This window comes from Tachypleus tridentatus, chromosome 1 (assembly GCF_004210375.1).
Source record: "Tachypleus tridentatus isolate NWPU-2018 chromosome 1, ASM421037v1, whole genome shotgun sequence".
Taxonomy (NCBI): Eukaryota; Metazoa; Arthropoda; class Merostomata; order Xiphosura; family Limulidae; genus Tachypleus; species Tachypleus tridentatus.
In genome coordinates this window covers 87654311-87676600 of record NC_134825.1, presented here as the reverse complement: position 1 = coordinate 87676600, position 22290 = coordinate 87654311, and the positions used below count along the sequence as shown (strand labels likewise).

General features: G+C 33.4%; 1 protein-coding gene across 2 annotated transcripts in view; it reads left to right on the top strand.

The window, feature by feature from the left end:
- LOC143255002 (RNA-binding protein Pasilla-like) overlaps positions 1 to 19791 on the top strand; it is a 39864-nt gene extending 20073 nt beyond the window's left edge. For both annotated transcript variants that reach the window (XM_076509987.1, XM_076509976.1), the window contains exons 2-4: positions 2763 to 2906; positions 10321 to 10475; positions 10905 to 19791. In XM_076509987.1, coding sequence (XP_076366102.1) covers positions 2879 to 2906; positions 10321 to 10475; positions 10905 to 12281 — 1560 coding nt within the window. In that variant the 5' untranslated portion in view covers positions 2763 to 2878 and the 3' untranslated portion in view covers positions 12282 to 19791. The remainder of the gene's footprint in view (positions 1 to 2762; positions 2907 to 10320; positions 10476 to 10904) is intronic.
- Positions 19792 to 22290: the final 2499 nt, after the last annotated feature.

The window sequence follows — 22290 nt, the reverse complement described above, 5'->3', positions numbered from 1 at the left end:
TGTTCAGAGGATGATGTTGCTTGAGATTAGATCCATTACACTGCAGTTTGCCACTTAGATTGGGATCTCTCATCCTCCCATCACATGAATGCCGGTTCCTAGTTAGTGGTTTTGGATTAGAGCTGGACAAAATCAACATAATTTCTTAGGTGTGTTGGTTTTATTTCCTTTTCCTCACTCAGGTTCTTTGGATGCTTCTTGTGACCAGTCCCTCCATCTATCCAGTGTGAGGTTCTAGCTATTTATGTAATATGCTATATCAGAAGTCATTATTTTTCTACAATGAAAATGTGTTTCCAGTAGGTACCTACCTCCTCTCACACTTCCTACCCTTCCTCAATGAAAACCAGTGCTTCATTTTTTGCACATTGATGAACTGATAGTTTAGTATAATTGAATAGAAGGAGTCACATGCATCAGGAGCATGCATTGCACTCCTGTTGGTGAAGGGTTGTTGGTTTACATGGAAGATGCAGTTGAACCATGTTGATCATAGTGTACGTGGGAGTGTGAGACTTGTGGCATGAAAACGAATTTTTGCATATAAAGAGAAGCACTGATCAAGAATAGTACCTGTTGAAATATATTTTTAATGTAAATATATAAATGTATGAGATATTCAGATGTAAGACATCCCAGAAGAGATGTTTTCACTTTGTAGTCTTATATCACACATTTATAGATCTTGAAAGCCTGGATATTCATGTACCAATATGTGTTTAAGAGTTGGCAAAGTTAGCATTTTCAGTGTGGCCATCTTCTATTGAGAGGCATATTTTGTATTGTATATTGCTTATATACAGTTTATTCAGAGCCTAACTCAGTCATTAAATGCAACTGCAAATTACTGTCACGTATATTTTGATACAAAAAGGATATAGGTAAAGAGAAGGTTTGATATTGATTTTTCCAAGTGAAATCTTTGGCATTATTAGTATATACAATGAATACAAAAATGATTGTTGAGCAAATAAGAATTGTAACTGAAATTTGAAAATAGTTGCTATTTAATACAGATCATTTAATGCACAATCATCAATAAGGCATTCAATTCATAGTAAGTATTAATATAACACAAATGTTATAATGAGTATATTTTTTCTGTTGATGTAAAGATACTGAGTGCAATATTAAATTTTTTTTATTTACTATTAATACGTACAAAAATAATTTAATAGTCAAGATCTTTTACTTTCCAGTGATGTGAATATTACACTGGTTTACAAAAAAAATATTTTTTGTCTGAGGCAAGAATGTGAGTAGGTGTTTTTTACTAATTTGGGTGTGCTGAATTCAAATTTATAAACAGTTTTGCTCTATCACCTCTAGTTTTCTGGCTTTTAAATAGTCTAATTTTAGTATATACAGAGTATATAAGTGCTTATTTCAACAGTTGCAGCAGCTTATTACAGATAAAACAGGATAGATAAAGAACATTGATGGAATAAATATACTTGGATGACACAATGTACACAATTCATAGTACCGCAGACAGTTAGAAGTGTGTTTTCCTAGATGATCTGGTGTATTTTGCCTCCGGGATGTCACGCAAGAACATCCAGCAGAAGTCTCCCATCATGCTGGGGTTCCACTTGCCTTGGTAGTTGCTCTCCATCTTCGTAATGTCTTGGTGGAATCTTTCTCCGTGCTCATCACTCACTGCTCCAAGATTTGGAGTGAAGAAGTTGAGGTGGGAATGGAGAAAATGAATTTTGAGTGACATTCGGCATCCCATATCCTCATAAGTCTTTAGCAACTTCTCAATACAGGCTTGGTAATTTGGTACACGTGTGTTACTAAGGAAGCCACTACAGACTGACTTAAATGATTCCCATGCTCTCAGTTCCTTTAAGGTAAGAAGCTCCTCAAAATCAGTATCCTTCAGCACTTCTCGGATTTGAGGTCCGACAAAGATGCCCTCTTTGAGCTTAGCAGCACTGAGACCTGGGAACACAGTAGACAAGTGTTGGAAGGCAGCACCATTTTTGTCCATGGCCTTCACGAAATTCTTCATCAAACCAAGCTTGATGTGAAGAGGAGGAAGAAGCACCTTCTTCATGTCAACCAGAGGATTCTCCTTGGCTGTGTTAGCCAGGAGCGAAAGTGCTTCTAGACCCCAGTCTTTCTGCTTGTAATGCTGGGATACAGCTCGACTATCCCAGAGACAGAGAAAGCAACAGTACTTTGTAAAATTAAATCATATGTAAGGCAATAATAATTATGTGCGTTGTTGGAAATTGTAATACAAATATATACCCAAAAGATTGTGTAACACAATTGTCGAGGGACACCAACCTCCTGCGCTGACTGCCAGTGCACTACTGGCTGTTGATTGAGACGTGTTGGCTACGCTTAACTGCCAAAATCCGTCTTGATATATATATAATGTAATGCTATCACTTACATTTATTGCATAATAACTAAAAAAAGAAGACATAAGTCACACAATATTAGAAATTAACCCTGAATGCATATACGCTTTATGTACAGTATGTGTACAAAATGTACAGTATGCATATCTAAAATCTAGAGGTGATGAGTAAAAACAGATTTCAAATCTGAATTCAGCACCCCCAAATTAGGTTAAAACAGCTGTTTTTGTGCTTGCCTCAATTTCTTTGTAAACCAGTGTTATTAATAATACGTATGCATTACAATATATTTTATTTGATTACTTAATTTTTTTAAATTACATGGCAGTATTTATTTCAAACAGATAGTATCTCTGACAGTTATATTAGTATTTTTGCTTTTTTTGTTAGTCAATGGAACGTATCATTTCAAGATTTTGGTGCCTTCTGTTGCTGCTGGAGCTATCATTGGTAAGGGTGGTGAAACAGTTGCTCAGTTACAGAAAAAGACTGGTACAAGAATAAAAATGTCTAAAGCCAATGATTTTTATCCAGGTTTGTAATGTTTGGATAACTTTTTAATTTTAATTTTTTTGCACATTAACTGAATATAAACTGTTTTAAGTTTGAAATTATTAGAATTGTGATACAGCTGCTCACCTCCCAACATAAATAACTATTTTCCTCTTCAAGTTGTGTGGTCTGCATGAGAGACTTGCATGCCAATAGCCTTTTGAAAACTCCCACCTAAAATTCACTAGAAATCACACACTTTTGCACTACTGCATGATCACATATCATGTGTAAATCCTTGCATTGTGCTGTGGAGTCCTTATGTAACCTGTATTCTCTGAAGTCATCCCTTCCTCACATTTTGTTTGCTTGTTTTTTTTTTCAGACTAGTCATTAAAGACGACTTTTTTGTGTTCTTTTTCTATCCAGTACTTCCCTACCAAATGAATATCTTTTGAATTTCCTGCTCACCTTACATATGCCTACCACCCATTATTTACTTTCTTTTCCCCTACTAGTTTGTACTGCACCTGATATTTCTTTGAGGTTTAACTTCACTCCCATTGTTTTATGCTTTGGTCCTCCTTACTTTCCCACTCAGTGTGGATTCCTGTACATGGTGAGGAGCCCTCCTAGGGAAGGTTCTGTTCTTTCAGTTCACCTCCTCTGGGATCTAAACATCCACCCATGTGTTTGCCATGTGTGGCAACCCATGAAGGGGAGGAGAGGATTCTGGTGGTTGATGGGTCCAACCCTAACACACCACTTTGGCCTTGAATTCTTCTAGATGGGCAGCCTTGAGGAGGCCTGGCCCCCCTTGGGTCAATCAGCTGGTCCACTCAGGCTAGGGTCAACCAAGTACCAGTGATGGATGTTATCAACAGGTGTTGTGGACATTGTATCTGATGCTGGTGTTTGGGTATAGTGTTCACGAAACCCTGGTGTTGCTGCAGTGTCCTTGTTTGACATTGTAGTGTGTCCCCTCATAGGGCTGTCATGGTGGGTTGGGTTAGTGGGCCCATGAAATTTTCCTTCCCTTATTATGGATACTCCAATTAAAAACCTTAATAAAATAGTGAAAGAACAGCCTATAGGTAAATGACCACATCTTGAAGATTCTGAGTGGCAAACCTCAACATCTGTACCACCTGTTGTACCTCATTTTCTTATATTGCATTCACTTTCAGACAAACCTTCAGGGCAAATATCTCCCTTTTTCATTCATAAGGGACTAAAGGGACTGGCTGGCTCTCCAAAGTCAGTAAAGAAGCTTTGCTCTAGTGACATATTGGTGGAAACATCCACATCTCGCACAGTGAACTCCTCTTGCATTGGAAGGTGATTGGGGATACACAGATTGAGGTTACTTTTCATGCTACTTTGAATTCATCACAAGGAGTTATTGTTTAGAGGGATTTGAAGAACATCCCCGAGTCAGAGATTCTTGCTGGTTTCTCCACCCAAGGAGTTTCTTCAGTGAAACATGTCTTTACTCCCAAAGATGGAATTGCAATGCCTACCAATGTCTTCATCCTGACATTTTCATCACCATGTCCACCTGCTACCATCAGGGCAGGTTATCTTGGTTGCAAGGTATGGCCATACATTCCAAATCCTCTCAGAAATTTCCAGTGTTAACAGTTCAGTCAATTGAAGACATCATGTTGTGGTTCCTTGATGTGTGCTCATTGAGGTGGCAAGGCCTACAATGCCTATGAATGTGAAATGGACCCTCATTGCATCAATTGCAATGGCTCTCAACTGTCCTACTTTCGTTCTTGCCCTAAATGGTTAGAAGAAAAAGAGGTACTGCATTTCAAAATGATTCAAAACATTACTTATCCTGAGGTTTGAAAGTTGCTGTCTGTTACTTCATCTCAGATGTATGCTACTGCACTTCGTTCCATTACTACAGCGGGAGTGTAGATGGATCTCTCTGTGCCTCCAAAAGAATTGTTCTCCAAACAAATGAAAAGTCTTTTGACTGCCATGGTTAAAAGTTGAATCAACTTCAACACCCATCTCTGTCCCTTACATACATTTCAACAAACCCCAAGATCCACATCCTTTGATTCCAGGTACAGGCATTTCCTCGGATACATTTTCTTGTCTCACACCAAAATTCAAAACAATCATTCGTTTATGTCCTCATTCATTGGAATCCCCTTCCAACAGCAAAGACCTGCTCAATCGACCCAGGACAGGATCCATAGAGGTTGATAGACCTCCCTGAAATAAAGACAATAACGAAAAATGAAGTGATCGTAAACAGAAGGGCTCTCCACCCAATTCGCTTTACATGTAAATAAAAATTGCCACCTTGATACAGTGGAACTGTCGAGGTTTACATTCTAATTTGGATGACATCAAAGCACTGATTGCTTCCTACTATTTTGTATGTATTTCCTTATGAATCACATAGAAGCAAAGCAGTACTCAAACTGCAATATTTATACTGACTCGCTTAGTTCTCTACTGGCCATGGAATCACTTCATGTTTGTTCACATCCTGTTTTCAACGATATTCATAACTGACTGGCCCATTTCTCTTTAACATCTACTTTTATCCAATTTTTCTTGATACCGGGCCACATTAGTATTCAAGGGAATGGGCTTGCTGACACCGCAGCTATTTCTATCTGCTCTGGCACTATGACTGCTGTGCCTGTCCCATACATGGACTATGGTCCTGTATTCAAGGCTTAGCTCTGTGCCAGTTGGCAATCAACTTGGAGTGAGCAACGTGAAAACAAGCTTTTCCAAATAAAACCCTATCTTGGACTTTGGCCATCTTGCTTCCGTAAGGATCAGAAAGAGTAAGTTGTTCTAACTAGACTATGCATTGGTCACAGTTTTTTAACTCATGGTTTTCTTTTATCTGGAACTGATGCACCAGTGTGTAGTTTGTGTAATGCTCAAATCACAATAAGCCACATTTTACTTTCTTGCCATCATTACAACTCTCAATGATGGCACCATTTTAAACCTGTTTTGTTTGAAGATTTGTCCATAACGTTAGACAGTGTTATTGGTGATGGTGACATTGTCCACCTTGGTAATGTTTTTAGTTTTTTAAAGGCCATTAATCTTTTTAATGCCATTTAAGTTTTTAATTTATACATTACATCTTTCTAATGTGGCTCCCTTTTAAAAATCAGTTCATCTCGTTTGATTTGAAATAGGAAACTGGCTGTAACATTAAATAACTCGAAACCAGGACTGGAAAGGCCAACTTCACGTGACTAATGCTGCTCTTTGAACTACCCGTTAGTCATCCTGGCTAGTTAATATTATAATTTTGCTACATGTATTTTAAACCTTTTTTTACTTTCCTCTTTGAAAATGGCCATAATGTTAAATAACTTAACCAGGACTGGAAAGGCGAACTTCAGGTGACAGACGGTGGTTTTTGTACTTATCTGTTTGTCTTCCTGATGAGTTATGATAATTACAGTTATGCTACAAAAAGTCCTTTACAACTTGAATTACTGTAGCTTTTTTCTTAACATTGTAGACTAGATGTAAACATTGGTTTTATGCTATTTATGCATTTTTTTAACTTTGTTTTGTTTTACCTTAATTTCCTTTTATGAATTTTACTAAATTAATTTTTAACCTTTTATCAGACGTTTGGCGCAAATAGCCTTGCTGCTTTGTGCCATAAGACACTAAATCAACCAACCAACCAACCTGCCTGCTTTATAAGGTAGCACATAGAAGGTACTGTTTAAACATAATTTATCCCTCCTTAACATGTCCACATACAATATTATCATTTAGATCTCATTTGTTACTCCTTAACTTGAACCACACAGAATATAATGTTCAGTCATAACAGTCCTTTATATATACCAGATAGTACATAATGCTTTGTAAAATATAATTCATCACTTCTTCACTTGTACACATAGAAGCTGATGTTTAGTTGTGATTGCTTATTCCTTACCATATAATAATAGATGTTAATGTTTCATTACAGTTAGTTGCTCTATAACATGTTACACATAAGGATTAATATATGCATAGAAAGTAATGTTTACATCTAGTTCATTACTTTTTCACATATACACATGGAAAATAAAGCTTCATCTTGGTTAATTATTTCTTGGCATGTTTAGTTTTATTTCTAATTCTTTAATATGCTCATATAGAAGTTTAATACATCTTAACTTGTAACTCGTTGGAGGTAATGTTTAGACATAGTTTACTCCTTTGTGTACTGTTTCATTTACTCTGTTATTTGTTAAGCATGGTAGACAGTGTTTTTTCTTCTTTCCTTACTACTTAACATGTACACAGAAGATAATGTTCAGACATAGTTTCAGGCCTATTCCATTTGGTTGAGTATCATAACATGCTTTGTTCTGGGTATACTGCACTTTGTCACAGATTATTTTTTTTAACATCACTGCATCCTACTCACAAATGTATTCCTCCCCTACTATCTCTGTTGTTCTGCTTTCAACTTGTCTTTACCACACCCTTCATTACAAGCTTTCTTCTATTCTGGTCTCCTGTGCCTTATTCCTTGGCCCTGACTGTCTATTTCCTCAGTCAGAACTGGCCCCATCATTTCTATATTGCATATCTGCCTCCCTCGGACCCTTGTTCTGTTTTAGCACATCCCTTGTGGGATTACTTTGATGGTTCATTACAAGCAATTTCAACTGTGGTTTTTATTACTTATCCCTTCACGTCTCAGCCTTGATTTCCCATTTCCAACATTTCATCTCTTCTCATCTGTCTTTATAGATACTTTTTTTCATGGTGTGACATCCATTTATTATTGCATGTGGGATTTATCTGGTCCACCTCACTAATTATGTAGTTGTTTCTTTGCCTCACTTCTGTCACTTCCATGTGCCAATGTACGTATAACTGTGACTTCACTGAATTGCAACATATTCACTCCTCTTTCTTGGGATTTTTTTTCCATGCCTATTCTGTCTCAAGTGGCATTTTCTACATCTTTCACCTTTGCTGATGTCACAGAATAATTTTTTACTGGCTTTTTTCTACTCTCTTTCAATCCTCCCTTATCCATTGCCCCTCTTTCTTCTTCTTGCCTAACTGGATTATCACTAATTTTACATGCTCTTACTTGGGTCCCTATCAAACCTGTAAAAGATATTTCTGCTCTTTCTAGACATGTTAGTTCTTTTCTTACTTGCTGATGATTGCAATTGTTCACATATCTGTGTCCTTGTTCCCTCCTGCTTTCTCATTATCACACTTGCCTCCTCCTTTGTCATGGCTGATCCTTCCTTCCCTCACATTACATGGTAAGGGACAGTGATCACTCCTTTTCTCCTATTTCTTCTTCTATTTCCCTTTTCTGTGTTCTTTCTGATCCACACAGATGCTTGTATCCTGTCTGGGCTATTCAGTATTCTGTCACTCTCTTCCTTCATTTATGGTTCCTCTCATTGTTCTTTCATACCTTGGACCCCTCTTCTGCCTGGGGCCTCTCTTTTTACCCCATTATGGGTTGGTTCTACCAGCTCATATATCACACATATGCCCCTCTTTCAAGTCTCTTCTCTTCAGTTTTTCTCCTCCCATTTTCTCTCACCCTTTTCTTTTTTCCAGGCTTGCATACTGACTACTCCACACATCTTTGTTATCCACTGTTTGCACCTCCTGGCTGTCTTGTCTCAGTTAGGATTTATACTTCCACTTAAAGCCATTTTAAATCCACTCTTAATCTTTCAGTAGATTAATGTATCTATATTTTACACTTTGCAATCACTATAGGATCCATTTAGATGGTTAGTGTTATTTCCATCGTATATTTACTTGAAATCTGCACCAAACTAAGATAAAAGAAAGCACTCATACCATCTGTCTGTGGCTCAATCAGTGCCCACTGTTTGACAAGACTACTGGAATTTTACTTATAGCAATTCTATACAACATTCCAGTCCAATCCAAATTGTACCCATTCCATGGACTGTTATGGAAAAAGTCAGTACTAGAGTTATGCACCTGCCCACTTCTCTGTTAGTACTTGCTGGCTTTTAAAAGTAAGATTTTGTTGTCACCCATTGCACTGTTTCCAGTAAAAGATCTTTCTGGTAGGTACCTGACAGAGAACTGAGCATATTTTGTGGGTCTTGCTGATGTGAATTGTCATCCCCTCCCCTCGAGTGGAGCACAATGGAGCCTTGCCACTTACCAGTTCCATGGATTGTGGAGAATCCTAACCAACTGGAACCTAACAGTGGGTTTAGAACAAGGAGTCTGTTTTTGTAGAGAAGTGGGACATCACAATCTCCAAGTGGAATTTTGACAAAAACTTCTATACCAAGCTCTTATATATATTTACAATATTTCCTATTCCTGCCATGTCGTGATCCTTAAGCACTTGATGGTGGAGTAAATGACATTATTTAAAAATTAACTGTGGTGTATCACTAGCACATACTACTACCACAATGAGCTTGTAGAGTTTGATGGTTGGTTAGTGGTTATATAAGTATTCATACTTATTGTGTCTAACATGGTGCCCTCCTCCCATGACAGGCATAGGTCCTGTAGTGTATGACTGTAAAGAAACAATGAACAAATGCTTATCATTGTGCCTTTTTCCCACAGCTTATTCCTGATAACAGATGAAGAGTATATCCTGGATGGGAAGAGATGTGGTCTCCCACAGGTGTACCCCTAGGAGCCCTTGTCATAGGGTGTCACACCTCACAGGTTTTCTTAGCAGTCTTGCTGAAGGGAGATTATTGGGGTTCTAGTTATTTGTGTATGGAGGAGGATAATCATATAGGAAGTTAACATTTTCCTTAATTGAAAATGTATTTCCAGAAGATAATCATCTCTTTACACATTCCCATACATCCTCTCTTCTTCAAGGTACATCTTTCTTTATTGATTTGTCACAGAATAAAGATTTTCATGTGCTAATATATAGGAAGGATTTACACAAAGAGGTGTTGTCACACTCCTATTCGTAGAAGGATTAGCTGCAAAATAAATATTTGTGAAGTAATGCAAAATCACATGTTTTCATGTGAATTTTAGAAGGGATTTTTAAAATGGCTGGTGGCATGTAAGTCCCCAGACATATAGTATAACTTCAAAATGAAGATAGCTATCTTTGTATGGAGGTAAGTATCTATTAGAAATGTGTCTTTAATCAAGGAAAATGTTATCATTCACTGGATAAACATCAGTGCTTGTTTCTTTTGTTAACCAATGTTTCATTTGTGTAAATGATTATATAAGTAGGAAGCTCCTTTAGTTATGTATGCTCATACTTATATGCATATTAGTTTGTTTATTAAGTCTGTTCTAACACATTATTCAGTACATAATTTAAGTTTATTGTGAATAACTGTATTAGACTGATTTCCACAAGTTCTATTTTTAACACATTATTTATTACATTTAAGCAATGTGGAAGTGTATACTCATGAAATTTTGTTTATTGTTTTACTTGTTCTTCTAGGAACAACAGAACGCGTGTGTCTTGTCACTGGCAGTGTTGATGGGATTGTACAAGTTTATGAATTTATAATGGAAAGAATCAGAGAAAAACCTGATCCAAATGCTAAAATGGCAATTGATTTTGACAACAAACAACCTGCAGAAAGGGAAAAACAGGTGAATTTGTTTTAGTGGTATTTAATCTTTAGTGTGAAATGTGTAAATATATATTTTGTTTTCATAAGTAAGGCTACAACTAAATTAACTGTTAGTAAAGTAGAAGCCTTTTGAAATAATCAGCCTAAAGTATTAACCAGAAATTCTAGTACTACAGCATTTCTTCTTTAAAACAGATTACAGTGATTTTTACTTCAATCTTTCAGTCACAAAGATCTAATAAAATCTTAAACAACATAATTCTGAATACTTTTTCTGAACCAATGACCATTCTTAGCTCCCCCATATAAACTAAGGAAATTATGTTGTGTGTTTGGAAAAAAAACAACTTTTTACTGAGAATTATATACTTATTTCAAGGATAATTTAAGTTATTTGACATGGCAAATACATTATAGTTACAATGTCAAATGTTATTATTTTCTATAGGTAAAAATACTGGTTCCTAACAGCACTGCTGGAATGATCATAGGGAAGGGAGGAAGCTACGTTAAGCAAATAAAAGAGGAAAGTGGTGCATATGTTCAGATATCTCAAAAAGCAAAAGATCATGCTTTGGCTGAACGTTGTATAACAGTTATTGGTGAAGTTGAAAATAACAAAAAAGCCTGTGAAATGATTTTGGGTAAAATTATTGAAGATCCCCAGAGTGGTAGTTGTTTGAATGTTAGTTATTCAGAAACATCTGGGCCTGTAGCAAATTTTAATCCTACTGGTTCACCTTTTGCTGCTGCTAGTAATATCCAAGGAAGTAGTGGAATGAGTGTAAGCAACACTAGCTACAGTTCCAATGGCAGCTTGAATAGTCTAAGTCCGACTATGAACAACAACTTTGGGAGTCCCCAAGGAGTAGGTAATCCAAGTGGAGTGATGCCATTTTCATCTGGGATGGGAATGGGTATTGGTGCTTCCAGTAGCATTGCTCAACTAATTGAAAATATTAAAGCAATGCTTGGAGGAAATGGATACTCAGACCAGGCTACTGCAGAGATCACAGCAGCAATGCATACACTCGCAAATTATGGGGTACTGGGATTAGGACTCAGTTTAGGAAGTATGTTAAATAGCATGGGGGGAGGACCAATGATGAATAATATGGGAATTGGAACACCTGCTTCTAGTAGTTGTGCTGCTCTACCCCTAGGTGGATTAACCAATCAAGGAATGTTTCCTTCAAGCACTGCAATTCCTGCTATAGATGGTTCCTGTCCTGCAAGTATTTCTTCTACTGGACCAATGGGAGGAACATCTAACATGTTTGGTAATCTTAGTGGCAGCATGGGGAATGGAATATCTGCATTAGGACTTGGTCCAAAGTTTTCCTCACCCACAATAAGCAGATCAGGTGAAAGATACTCATTTCAAACAGATCAAGCAATTTATGACCCCTTTCGAAGAAATTCACCTGCCTTAGGATCTCCAGGAGTGCCTAACTTACCCATCAATAACAACTCGTTTGGTCTTGGAACAAGCTTTAGTTCTGGATCATCTTCTCTCCAAAAAAGTCCCACTCCAAGTGATCAAGTAGGATTTGAATCAAACAAGCTAGAAATTGAAGTAGGTGAAAATATTGTAGGTGCCATTCTAGGTCCAAGAGGAAAGTCTCTTGTTGAAATCCAGCGATTTAGTGGTGCAAATATTCAGATTTCAAAGAAAGGAATTTTTGCACCTGGAACTCGTAATAGAATTGTGACAGTAATGGGATCCCCTAATTCAGTTAGCACTGCACAATATCTCATTGAGCAGCAGATTGGTGAAGAAGAAGCTAAGAGAGCTCGACAAAATTCCATTGGAGCTCTCCATTGATGGATCCAGTCAATTTCGTCCATCATCTTGACTTTTCATTATGTTGCAAGTTTGTTGGCTGTATTTACTAATAAGACCCTTTAGTGATCTGGGTTAGGAGGGTTATTGCATGATTTCCAACACGTCCTTATTATTTCTCACAATGCTTCCCTGAAAAAAAAGACATTATTTTATTGTTATTAATTACTTATATTAAGAGTTTATATCAATCAAAATAGCATTCACTATGTTGTTATCAGATGCTGGTGCTGAAACTGCATTCAGTTTGGTTAATCCCTAGATATTTTAATGTTTGGTCATGTTATCATTTGTTATACACATACGAAGGTAGTAGGGTTAAGTGTTTAATTCTTGCCACTGGTTAGTATGGAGGTTATATTTAAATCACTCCATTTGGACAGTTGTTAACAAAATGCAGCAGTAGCATCTATGATTGTCAAGTATGTTGTTACTACAACTGGTATTTGTTGTATCAATTCCATTATTGTTGTTAATGGTTTGTATACTGCTGTTTGTCAAATGTTCCTGAGCAATATTAAAGCTCATTTTAGATTTTACTGACCACAACAATTCATAGTATAGCATTTCTTTACTATTAAAGAATGCTTGTTGACATGTGTATAAACATCAAGAAGAAGACTTCTTAAACATATGTTTTTTGTTCATGCTTATTATACTATTTATAGTAAACAAGGTGATCATTAAGGAATTTTTTCCGTACATTTTTGAAAATTGAGAATTTATCATTTTCTGTATGACTTTATTTACAAAATGAACTTTTCAGCAGATTCATTATGAGAAGAATTTGTTATTTATATATTACATCTTTGATATTTACATTGTTACATTGCAAAACTGTTTTGATTTCATATAATGGCAATTAACCTTCTGTTGTTGTTATTTTTGTCAGATTTTTTAGTTAATTAGTCACAAAGATGGGTTCCTTTTATCCTTAGGAATCTATGATTTTTCATATTTGTTTAAAGAATTTGAGTTTCTTAAAGTTCAACAAAGATTTTTTACTAATATTTTATATTTTTTAATAAGTTAACATGTAAATCTGAATTTTCTTTTGATTTGGCTAAGTGAATGTAAGGTTTGTATGTGTACAAAGTAATACCTTTGCATTTATGAGGAAAATCATGGTTATTGATCAGTTGAAACTTAAGTTGCTTTAAACACCAAATATCAGTACTTGTAAATATTTCATCAGGTAAAGTGACAGCAAAATATGTACAGAACTGTTTAAATGTACAATTAGTCTTGAAATGTTTTTGGTATGACTCTGATTTTTAGCATTCTTAGAAAAGTTACATCTGTTTTTACCCACATCATTTTACTTCAGCTTTGTAGTTAAAACATATTTCAGGGTCTAATAATCATTTGACTGAGTAATATTTGGCTTGACTGAGTAATGTAGAAAACCTTATTATGAATGTAAAACATTTTGGTAAAATTGTGTCACTCTTGGGTACAATTAGTTTACAGAGACAGATGAATATATATATGTATATATATATATAATATGGAATAAAAATGTCTCATGCTTCACATCCTAGTTAAGTTATCTTGGTACCCCATAATGGTGGTTTAGAGTGGGACTGTTTTGTTCATTTAAGACAGTTTTCTTCATTCTGCATTTATTGATGTTTGGTCCTTTGTTTAAAATTACAGAGTTTTGTATAGTTCATTTTTTGTAGTTTTTTAGTTGTTTTTGAGTTCCATTGGTAGTAAACATGAAAGGGTTTTTTTATTATTGTTATTATGTTGAGTAAATTTGGTTTCCAATTTTCTACCAGTTTCTCTAATGTAAAATTATGGGCACACATTATTTTATAAATGACATTGGTATTGAGTTTCTGTGTAACTTTTATTTAATAATGGTTTTAGTTTGGGGCTGGGTTTTGGAATGAATTTAATCTCAGTTTTCTCCAAGACTTGATTCTTTTTGAACTGATGTCAGGGATAAACAGTAAACTGCAATATAATGTGGTGGTGTTTTTTTGGGGAAAAAAAAATTGGAAACCAGATTCAATGAACATAAAAACCCTTTTATGTTTACCACCAATCAAGCTAAAAAAAACACAGAAAATCTATACAAAACAATAATTTTAAACAAAGGACTAAACACCAAAATGCAGAATGAAGAAAACTGTTCTTATTGAACAAAATAACCCCACCCTAATCCAACACTCAGGGATCCTTATCTGAGTTGTGAAGTATTTTCTGGTCATGTGACCTCTTTGTTCTATATTATATACATATTTATGTGTCTGTGTAAACTACTTGTAATTAAGGATGACATAATCTTGTTGAAAAGTTGTACACTTATAATAAAATTTTATTCATTATTCAGTCAAGCTGTCTCCAAAATGTTTATTTTCTAAAAAGTTAGTTCCTTGTCATTAAATATTTCAGGGCCATTAGACTGTGCAGATTAAACTAAATCAACTTATTTGTAGAAATATTTTGAGAAAGTTTACATCATTAAAGCTTGTTTTTGATTTAAAACTGTATATATTAAAGGTAACAAATATAATGGTATTTGTTGCTAGGGTGATTTGTCAGATTTTACTTTTCTGCATATCTTAAACCTGTTCAATTTATTTTAAATTTGGTTGATTTGTTATCATCAATTGTAATTATTAAATTTTATTTAAGTAACATGATGGAATTTTATAGCCTTTTTCATACCTTGTTTAATAAAACAACTGTGATCGTTTAATCATTTCTCACAAAGCATTCAAATTATTTGAAAGTTTGCATTACTCTTCCAAATAATAAAATTCACTCAACTTTTGTAATTCACTTTAAATGTCATGGGTTGTTAGTTTGTACAAACACTATGCATTGCCAAAATGTTCATTTTTTTACACATAGAAATGAAGCATTATAAACATAGTCACTCTTATACATGCATAAAACAATTGTATTTATATTGTATGAACTTTTATTGTAAAAAAATTTTAATCAAAAACAGCAGTAGTAATTTTTCTTTATTTTTACTTCTGACATGTATTTAAAACATTTTAATAGATTTTAGCATTACTACATTGGTTTAAAGCATTTGTAATGTATGTAACAACATATTTTGAAGTTGGAAGAACACAAGTATATCTAGAATTTTAAATTGCTTCCCAACTATTTTTTGTCTATTGTTGAAATTTAGACTTTTGATTTTCTATAGTTAATACTAAATTTCTCTAACATGTTTAAACTGATGTATAATAAGTATAGTTAGATGTTTTTTCATTACTATGTTACTTATCTAAAAATTTCTGGTAATGATTTGTAAGGCTGGCATGAATACTTTTGATTAATGGGTGATGGAAAACTGTACTATGCAATCTAGAAGTGAAAACTGAGGTGTCACTTATAATAAATATGAAGAAGAAGCTGACTATTACAACTCTGAAACAAGTAATTCTGTTATTGTAGAGTTTCTGATGTATTAGAATCTTGCTCTTTTTTTATAATTATCCAGTAAAAAAATGTTAGTTTTATATTTTTGTTGATGTCTCAGAGGTGTGAAATGCTTGTTGCTGTTGTCATGCTTTTTTGTTTAATAGAGAAGTTAATATTTAGTGTGCAAATTTTCTTGCATGTGTTTAATCTTCAGTTCTTCCAGTTTGAAAATTTCATGTATGTGTCTTTTCTGTCTGTTGGTTTTGTTGTAATTATTCAGAGAAAAAAATGGACAGCATTTTGAGTTTGTAAGTTTACTTCTAGATAACAAATTATGCACCTGTATGGATGGCCTTCTACTGATTATAGATGAATTCATAAATTCTTGTTTTTTGAGGATTCTGTGAGATGTGTCTTTCATGGATTTCATTCTTACTCTTTACGAATGCTTTTATCATAACATTGGTATAAACTGTTTTAGGTTTTAATACCCCTGATGGTTCTTTGAGACACTTTTGGTTTTAATTGAGTTTTTTTATGAACTGTACATTGACGTAAACTGTTTTAATTTCTTTATTTCTCTGAGGTTTGTCTAAAACTCTTGTCTCTTGATTTTAATTTTGTGTGAGGTCTACATTGATAAAAACTGTTTTACACTTTGTCTTTCCTTTAATTGTCTCTGATACATCCTTGGATGTGTAGTTTGGTATTTATGCAGAGGAAAAATATTTTTTAAACAAAAAATAAAGATAACTTACTTCAAAATAATAAGATGGTAGAACAAAAGTTCTTAGACTGTTTGGATCTGTGAAATATAGATGTTTCATGTTCTTTTATGAGTGTTTGTGAAACTGTTAATAATTTCTCCCAAGAGTATTACTTCTCATTGCTATCTTTTTGTCAAGTTACCCACAGAAATGTTTATAGAAATGGCTTCATATTGGTTAGGCTTCACTAATTTCTTCAATTTCATTGGAGTTATCACTGTTTTAAAATTATGTTTCAACTATCTAACTGTGTTACTTAAAGTTGGATAGTTAAACATTTATGTATGCAGCATGTAATAGTATATAGAGGTAAACATTTAATTGGGTTAAAAAGTAAGCTTAAAAACTTAAATGCTTAAGAATGTATTTTACTCGAGCATGCAGCTTAGTAAACAAACATTGAAACTTTTTTCAATGGGAATTAAAATTCACTTTAGCCCTAAAAATTGTTTAGCATCCTTTCCCTAAAGGTTTTTAAGTAGTAATGAATTATACTGTGTTAATGATTAATTAGTACGTATTATTAAAAACAGTTATAAGTTAATGATGTTTGAAGAAAAGGAAATTTTATTAAAATGAAACTTGGATTTGGAATTTCCTTACCACTTTAAACTGTGGATTATTTTGTCACATTTTTACATGTTTTCTATATAGCTAAGGGTGTACTTTTTTTTTCCCTATTAAACCAATGAGAAATATAACATTATTATTATTAAATGACAGGTTCATTGCACTACAGGAACTTAGAAGACAAAAATTAACCTTTAACAATTAACAGTCAACCTTTTAAAAAAAACTATTTGAAAATGTATTCATTATAATTTGCTTTAATCTACAGTAAAAGTTTACAGTTGTCAACATTAGACAAAACCATAGTAGTAGCTCAAAAAAAGAAAGAAGTACCAAGTCTCTGGAGATTCTTTTATTTCTACATTACATTTATGATATAACTGAAAACAAATAGAGATGTTTCTGGTGTAGCATTGCTTCTTTTCAAACATTCTGCAGGTAGTTGATGTGAATTTTTACCTCTCAATATTGTTACAGAAAATTTTATTCCAGAGCCAAACCTGAGAACAAAATGTAATCCATCATACAGTACCTGTTGGTGTTGAAATGACTAGATAAAACTATTAGGTAGATGTAACTTTCATATTGTAATTTTCTTAAGTCGTGGTTAATTTCATATTTTATGAACATCATTTTGAGGTATGATTTTATCATAAACTTTATAATGATGAAAAAAAAAACAGAAAATTATATATCAACAGTTTTATTATGCTACACTCATATACCTTGTAATACTGACTTCTATTCTTTCTCTTTCAAAGATGTTTACTAGTTGAAAATAAACAGAATGTCAACTTTACATGTATATTTTACATTTAAAAATCAAGTTATCACCGAGTACTCATTGTCCATTACCTGTTATTTATAGACCCTAATCAAAGTATGTGGGATATTTTTATGGTTGTTTTGTTAATAACACTTATTGCTAGTGGAGCAAAGTAATTATGTGGGATGTATTACAGCTAGCTAAAAATACTGTTTATATATATATTTTTAATAACAATGGGATCACTTGTAAAGTTTCTTTCTAGGATTTGTTAAAATTATGTTAGGTAAATTGCACCCTTTTAAAAATGCATTCTGGTTTTGTCATTCTTATCTAACTTCTTGCTTCCTTTAAATGTAATCTGTAAATATTGCAAGATGTTATAACTGTTTATGTTTGTTTTCAGTGGTATACTAGGCTTGGTTGTTGATATTAATATTCCAATAAGTGAAAGATGTGTTATTTAAGAATGAGTTGATTGAAATAGAATTAAGTATATTTGTATGGTAATATCCTTCAAGGCATAAGCATAAGTAAGATAAATGTTTGATATATAGAACAAAAAAGATACTACTAATTCATTTCCTCTCATTAATGTCGCAAGCTCTAATGAGGAGGATGTATATGTTGTTAATGGTTTGTTTTTTGTCTTCAATTCTTATTACTTCAGAAGCCAATTTCCATTAAACTGTTGCTGAGTATATTAAGAATATGAAACTAATAACATAGGAAACTTTTCCAATCTTTTTTTCTGTACAGAAAAATTAAGACTGGACCTGTATTTTAAAGAAAATTAATGTTACCTTTTTGTTTACATGCACAAGACTTACTCAGAGAAGAGTACATAGCCAATTTAAAATAAAATTGATGTGTACCTTGATTACATTGTTGAAATAATAATTTGCATTAGTGGTAGTAATTCAGAATTTTTCTCCATATTTAAATCTGTTTTTAAAAAAAAATCCAATTTTTTTAATTAATTAAGAAATAATAAAATTGAGATAATTGTGATATAGCATAATAATTAACTGCACTAATTTAACAGCACATTTTTGGTTTTTATTGCTGAAAGAAGAATGTTCAGCTGTCAAATCATTGTTGATATCTAAGATTAGTGTTGCTTATTTTAAATGAGTATCATTGTGAAAAATTTAAGTTTTCAGAATTTGTGAAGTATATCATAAAGCAAGTCTACTAGCCATTACATCTAATTTATGCTTTGTAGTCCTTTACTGGACAGTCCTATTTATCCACAAACTTCAGAAAAGTTAACTGATGTTCAAAAAATGTTTGATGAATAATTCTCAACCTGTCAGTTGATGAGCAAGTGGGTATTGATTTCTTTTCAGTATATTTGGATTAAAGTAATCTTATAGCTTTGGTTTTATGATATTTGTCTTGGTTATCTTCGAGTCTTATTTTGTTTTTGCTTCAAGTCTCAAAATATTAATGGATGTCTCAAAAAGTGAAATTTGGAAAGTTTATTTGATCAAAGTAAAATCTAGTAACATATACAGGTGAAGATCCTTCTGTCATAAAAAGATTTTTTGTAACAGTTTTGTGGCATTGTCCACATTATGGTGTAATTAATAAAAACAATATACCGTTCAAGTGATGATGTGAGACTACAATTTGTTAAATGTACTTTTTTTTTTTTGCTATTGTTTGCAACAGCACATCTAGACTTCAAACGTATTTAATTTACAGTGAACACAGCTGATACTTAGATAACTTATGGATGCAGTAGAATAAAACTATATTATCACAGTGGTGAGTAGTTATACACCATTAATATAATGATGTTTTTTTTTTATAGAGAATGGTTCATTGCATTATTTTCTCATTTTCCTTCCTTATAAAGAACTGGTTGTTTTAGCTGTGTACTTTGAGAAGGTTATACTTCACAGAAGTCTTAAGTAAATTGAGTGTTCATCAGATTTCTCAGTTCCCTTGTATATTTCAGTATTTTGTCTTCCTAGAGAAATAAAGATAATGTGATTTGTCTTATGTAAAGTGCCTCTAAATGATACTAAACTATGATTATGCTTTGAATATTGGTGAAACATGGTGTGTATTTGTACATATCTGTAGACTAAAATTATCAAAAATTAAATAAAAAGCCATTAAAACATGCATTTTCCATTAGTTTCTAATATTTTGTAATGAAAAGCACAATTGAGAATACTTTCAACTTATTCATATTTCATGTAAGGAAAGAAAAAAGGCCTTTATGCTCAATAACTTGTCAAAAGTTTAAATATTTCTGTCCTGTTAAATTCTATAGTAGCAGCAAGAATTAAGTCTCTTTGCTATTTTTACTTATCTTTAAGTAATGAACAGGGAGAATCAATATGGCAATATGTTTTGTTTTTGAATTTCACACAAAGCTACTTGAGGGCTATCTGTGCTAGCCATCCCTAATTTAGCAGTGTAAGAGGGAAGGCAGCTAGTCATCACCACCCACCGCCAACTCTCTTACCAACGAATAGTGGGATTGACCGTGATATTATAACGCCCCCAGGGCTGGGAGGGCGAGCATGTTTGGCGCAACGGGGATGCGAACCCACAACCCTCAGATCACAAGTCGCACGCCTTAACATGCTTGGTCATGCCGGGCCCAATATGGTGGTAAAATTTAACTTTCCACACAAGTATTCAAATTACAAACTGTAGCTATGAAGCTGATGAATCAAATTTTGGGTCAAGCACTTAAAAGTGGAGTAAAATTTAATGAAAAGTGTATGGTGGTATTGTAATGTAGTTAGTACATATGATATTCTAAATAGTTTATATACAATAAGTGTTGAATATCAATCTTTTTTCAGCTTATATACATTCACTTTGATTTATTTGAAAAAATGTATTAACAAGTAATCTAAGAACTTGCATTTTCACTAAATGCAAGTGTATTTCATTCTCCTTTAATACCTTATATTCTGTAATTACTTAACTCAAAATAAAACATTTAATGTTCATCATATTGGGTAATACTTTCTTGAAACACTCAGTACAATCAAGGGCTTTTGGAAGATGCCTGTGTGTTTACAAGCCAAAAATGGAATATGTCAATCACTTCATGTGTATTAGCTAAATTTTGTTATAGAATGTACATTAAAACTTTCCGAACATAAAAGTGTTTTGAAAAAAATGTACTGCAAAAATGTGTCAATTTCAGCATTAAAAGTGCAGTTTAATGGCCCTCTACTGTATGTTCCTAACTTATTTGACAACAGGAAACTACTTGTTAAAAGAATAAAAGTTGACCTTTACAAGCTCTTGCTTGTAAATATAAAGTGTCTTGTTAGTTCATGTATACTGTTTATTTTTAAGTTTGTGCAAAGCAACACAAGCTCACCCTACTTTAGCAATGAAAGGCAGCTAGTCATCACCACTCACTGCCAATTCTTAGGTTACTCTTTTACCAACAAATAGTGGGATTGACCATCACATTATAATGCCCCCACAGCTGAAAGGGTGTACACATTTTAAGAGATTAGAATTCAAATCCACACCCTCAGATTGTGAGTCAAGCACCCAAACCACACAGCTACTCACCTTTATTGTCTTGAGAACTTTGATTTACTTTTTAAGTGTTTTAAATTACTTTCTTCAGAAAAACCTGAAAGATATTTTAGAAACTAGCAATTTACAAGATGGTACAGACCATGAAAATAGGATCACTCACATGCAGTTTTATTGTCATGCAAAAAAAGAAGTTCTAACTTTATAAAGTTTATTTTAAGAAAAATAGGAAGCTGATACTAGAGTCCCATACTTCTTAAAGTTGTGATATAATGTTATATATAGTGTTTTGGTAATGTATATTGTGTATCAAGCTCCCTAGTTAAGTATTTATGAAAACAAGTAAATTAAAGTATCAGACACTTGACCAGTTTGATATTTACAGTTTTAATTACAATTACCCATAATCCTAAAATATCTAAATAATGTTGTAGTGTATGTTTTTCTTACTATTTTATAATCAATCTTCAAGTTACTAACTTGGCTTTTATACCAGTGTGATCCACATGCTGCATCATACTGAGTAGTTTTATTTTTAGTTGTTAAACAGCTGGTGAAAATAAACTGAGTCATATCACTCATATTCTTTTTAAAATACAAAAGGCTCTAACAGTAATTACTGGATTTACTGTACTGTTGGTAGTAGTTTTTTTGTTTTTTTTGATGACTCACATTATTACGTGCCTGTAATAACGACTCACAAAACCATATTGTCAATTGTGATTTTTACCTCCAAGTACTTGCATGTGGTCTACATGACCTCAGTCAAATAATAATGTTTTACTTTAAATTTTTCTTCACCATGCAATGGCTTCAATTAGTGTGGACTTCATATGGACCAAATGCAAGTACATAAAAAGGTAAACAAATATGTATGAAAAAACTGATTGCTAAACATAATCCCACAATTAATTAAGGCAAAAATTAGTAATGCAATCAGTTCTGGGCTGTTGTTTTTCTCCCTTTCTGTTCAAAGACT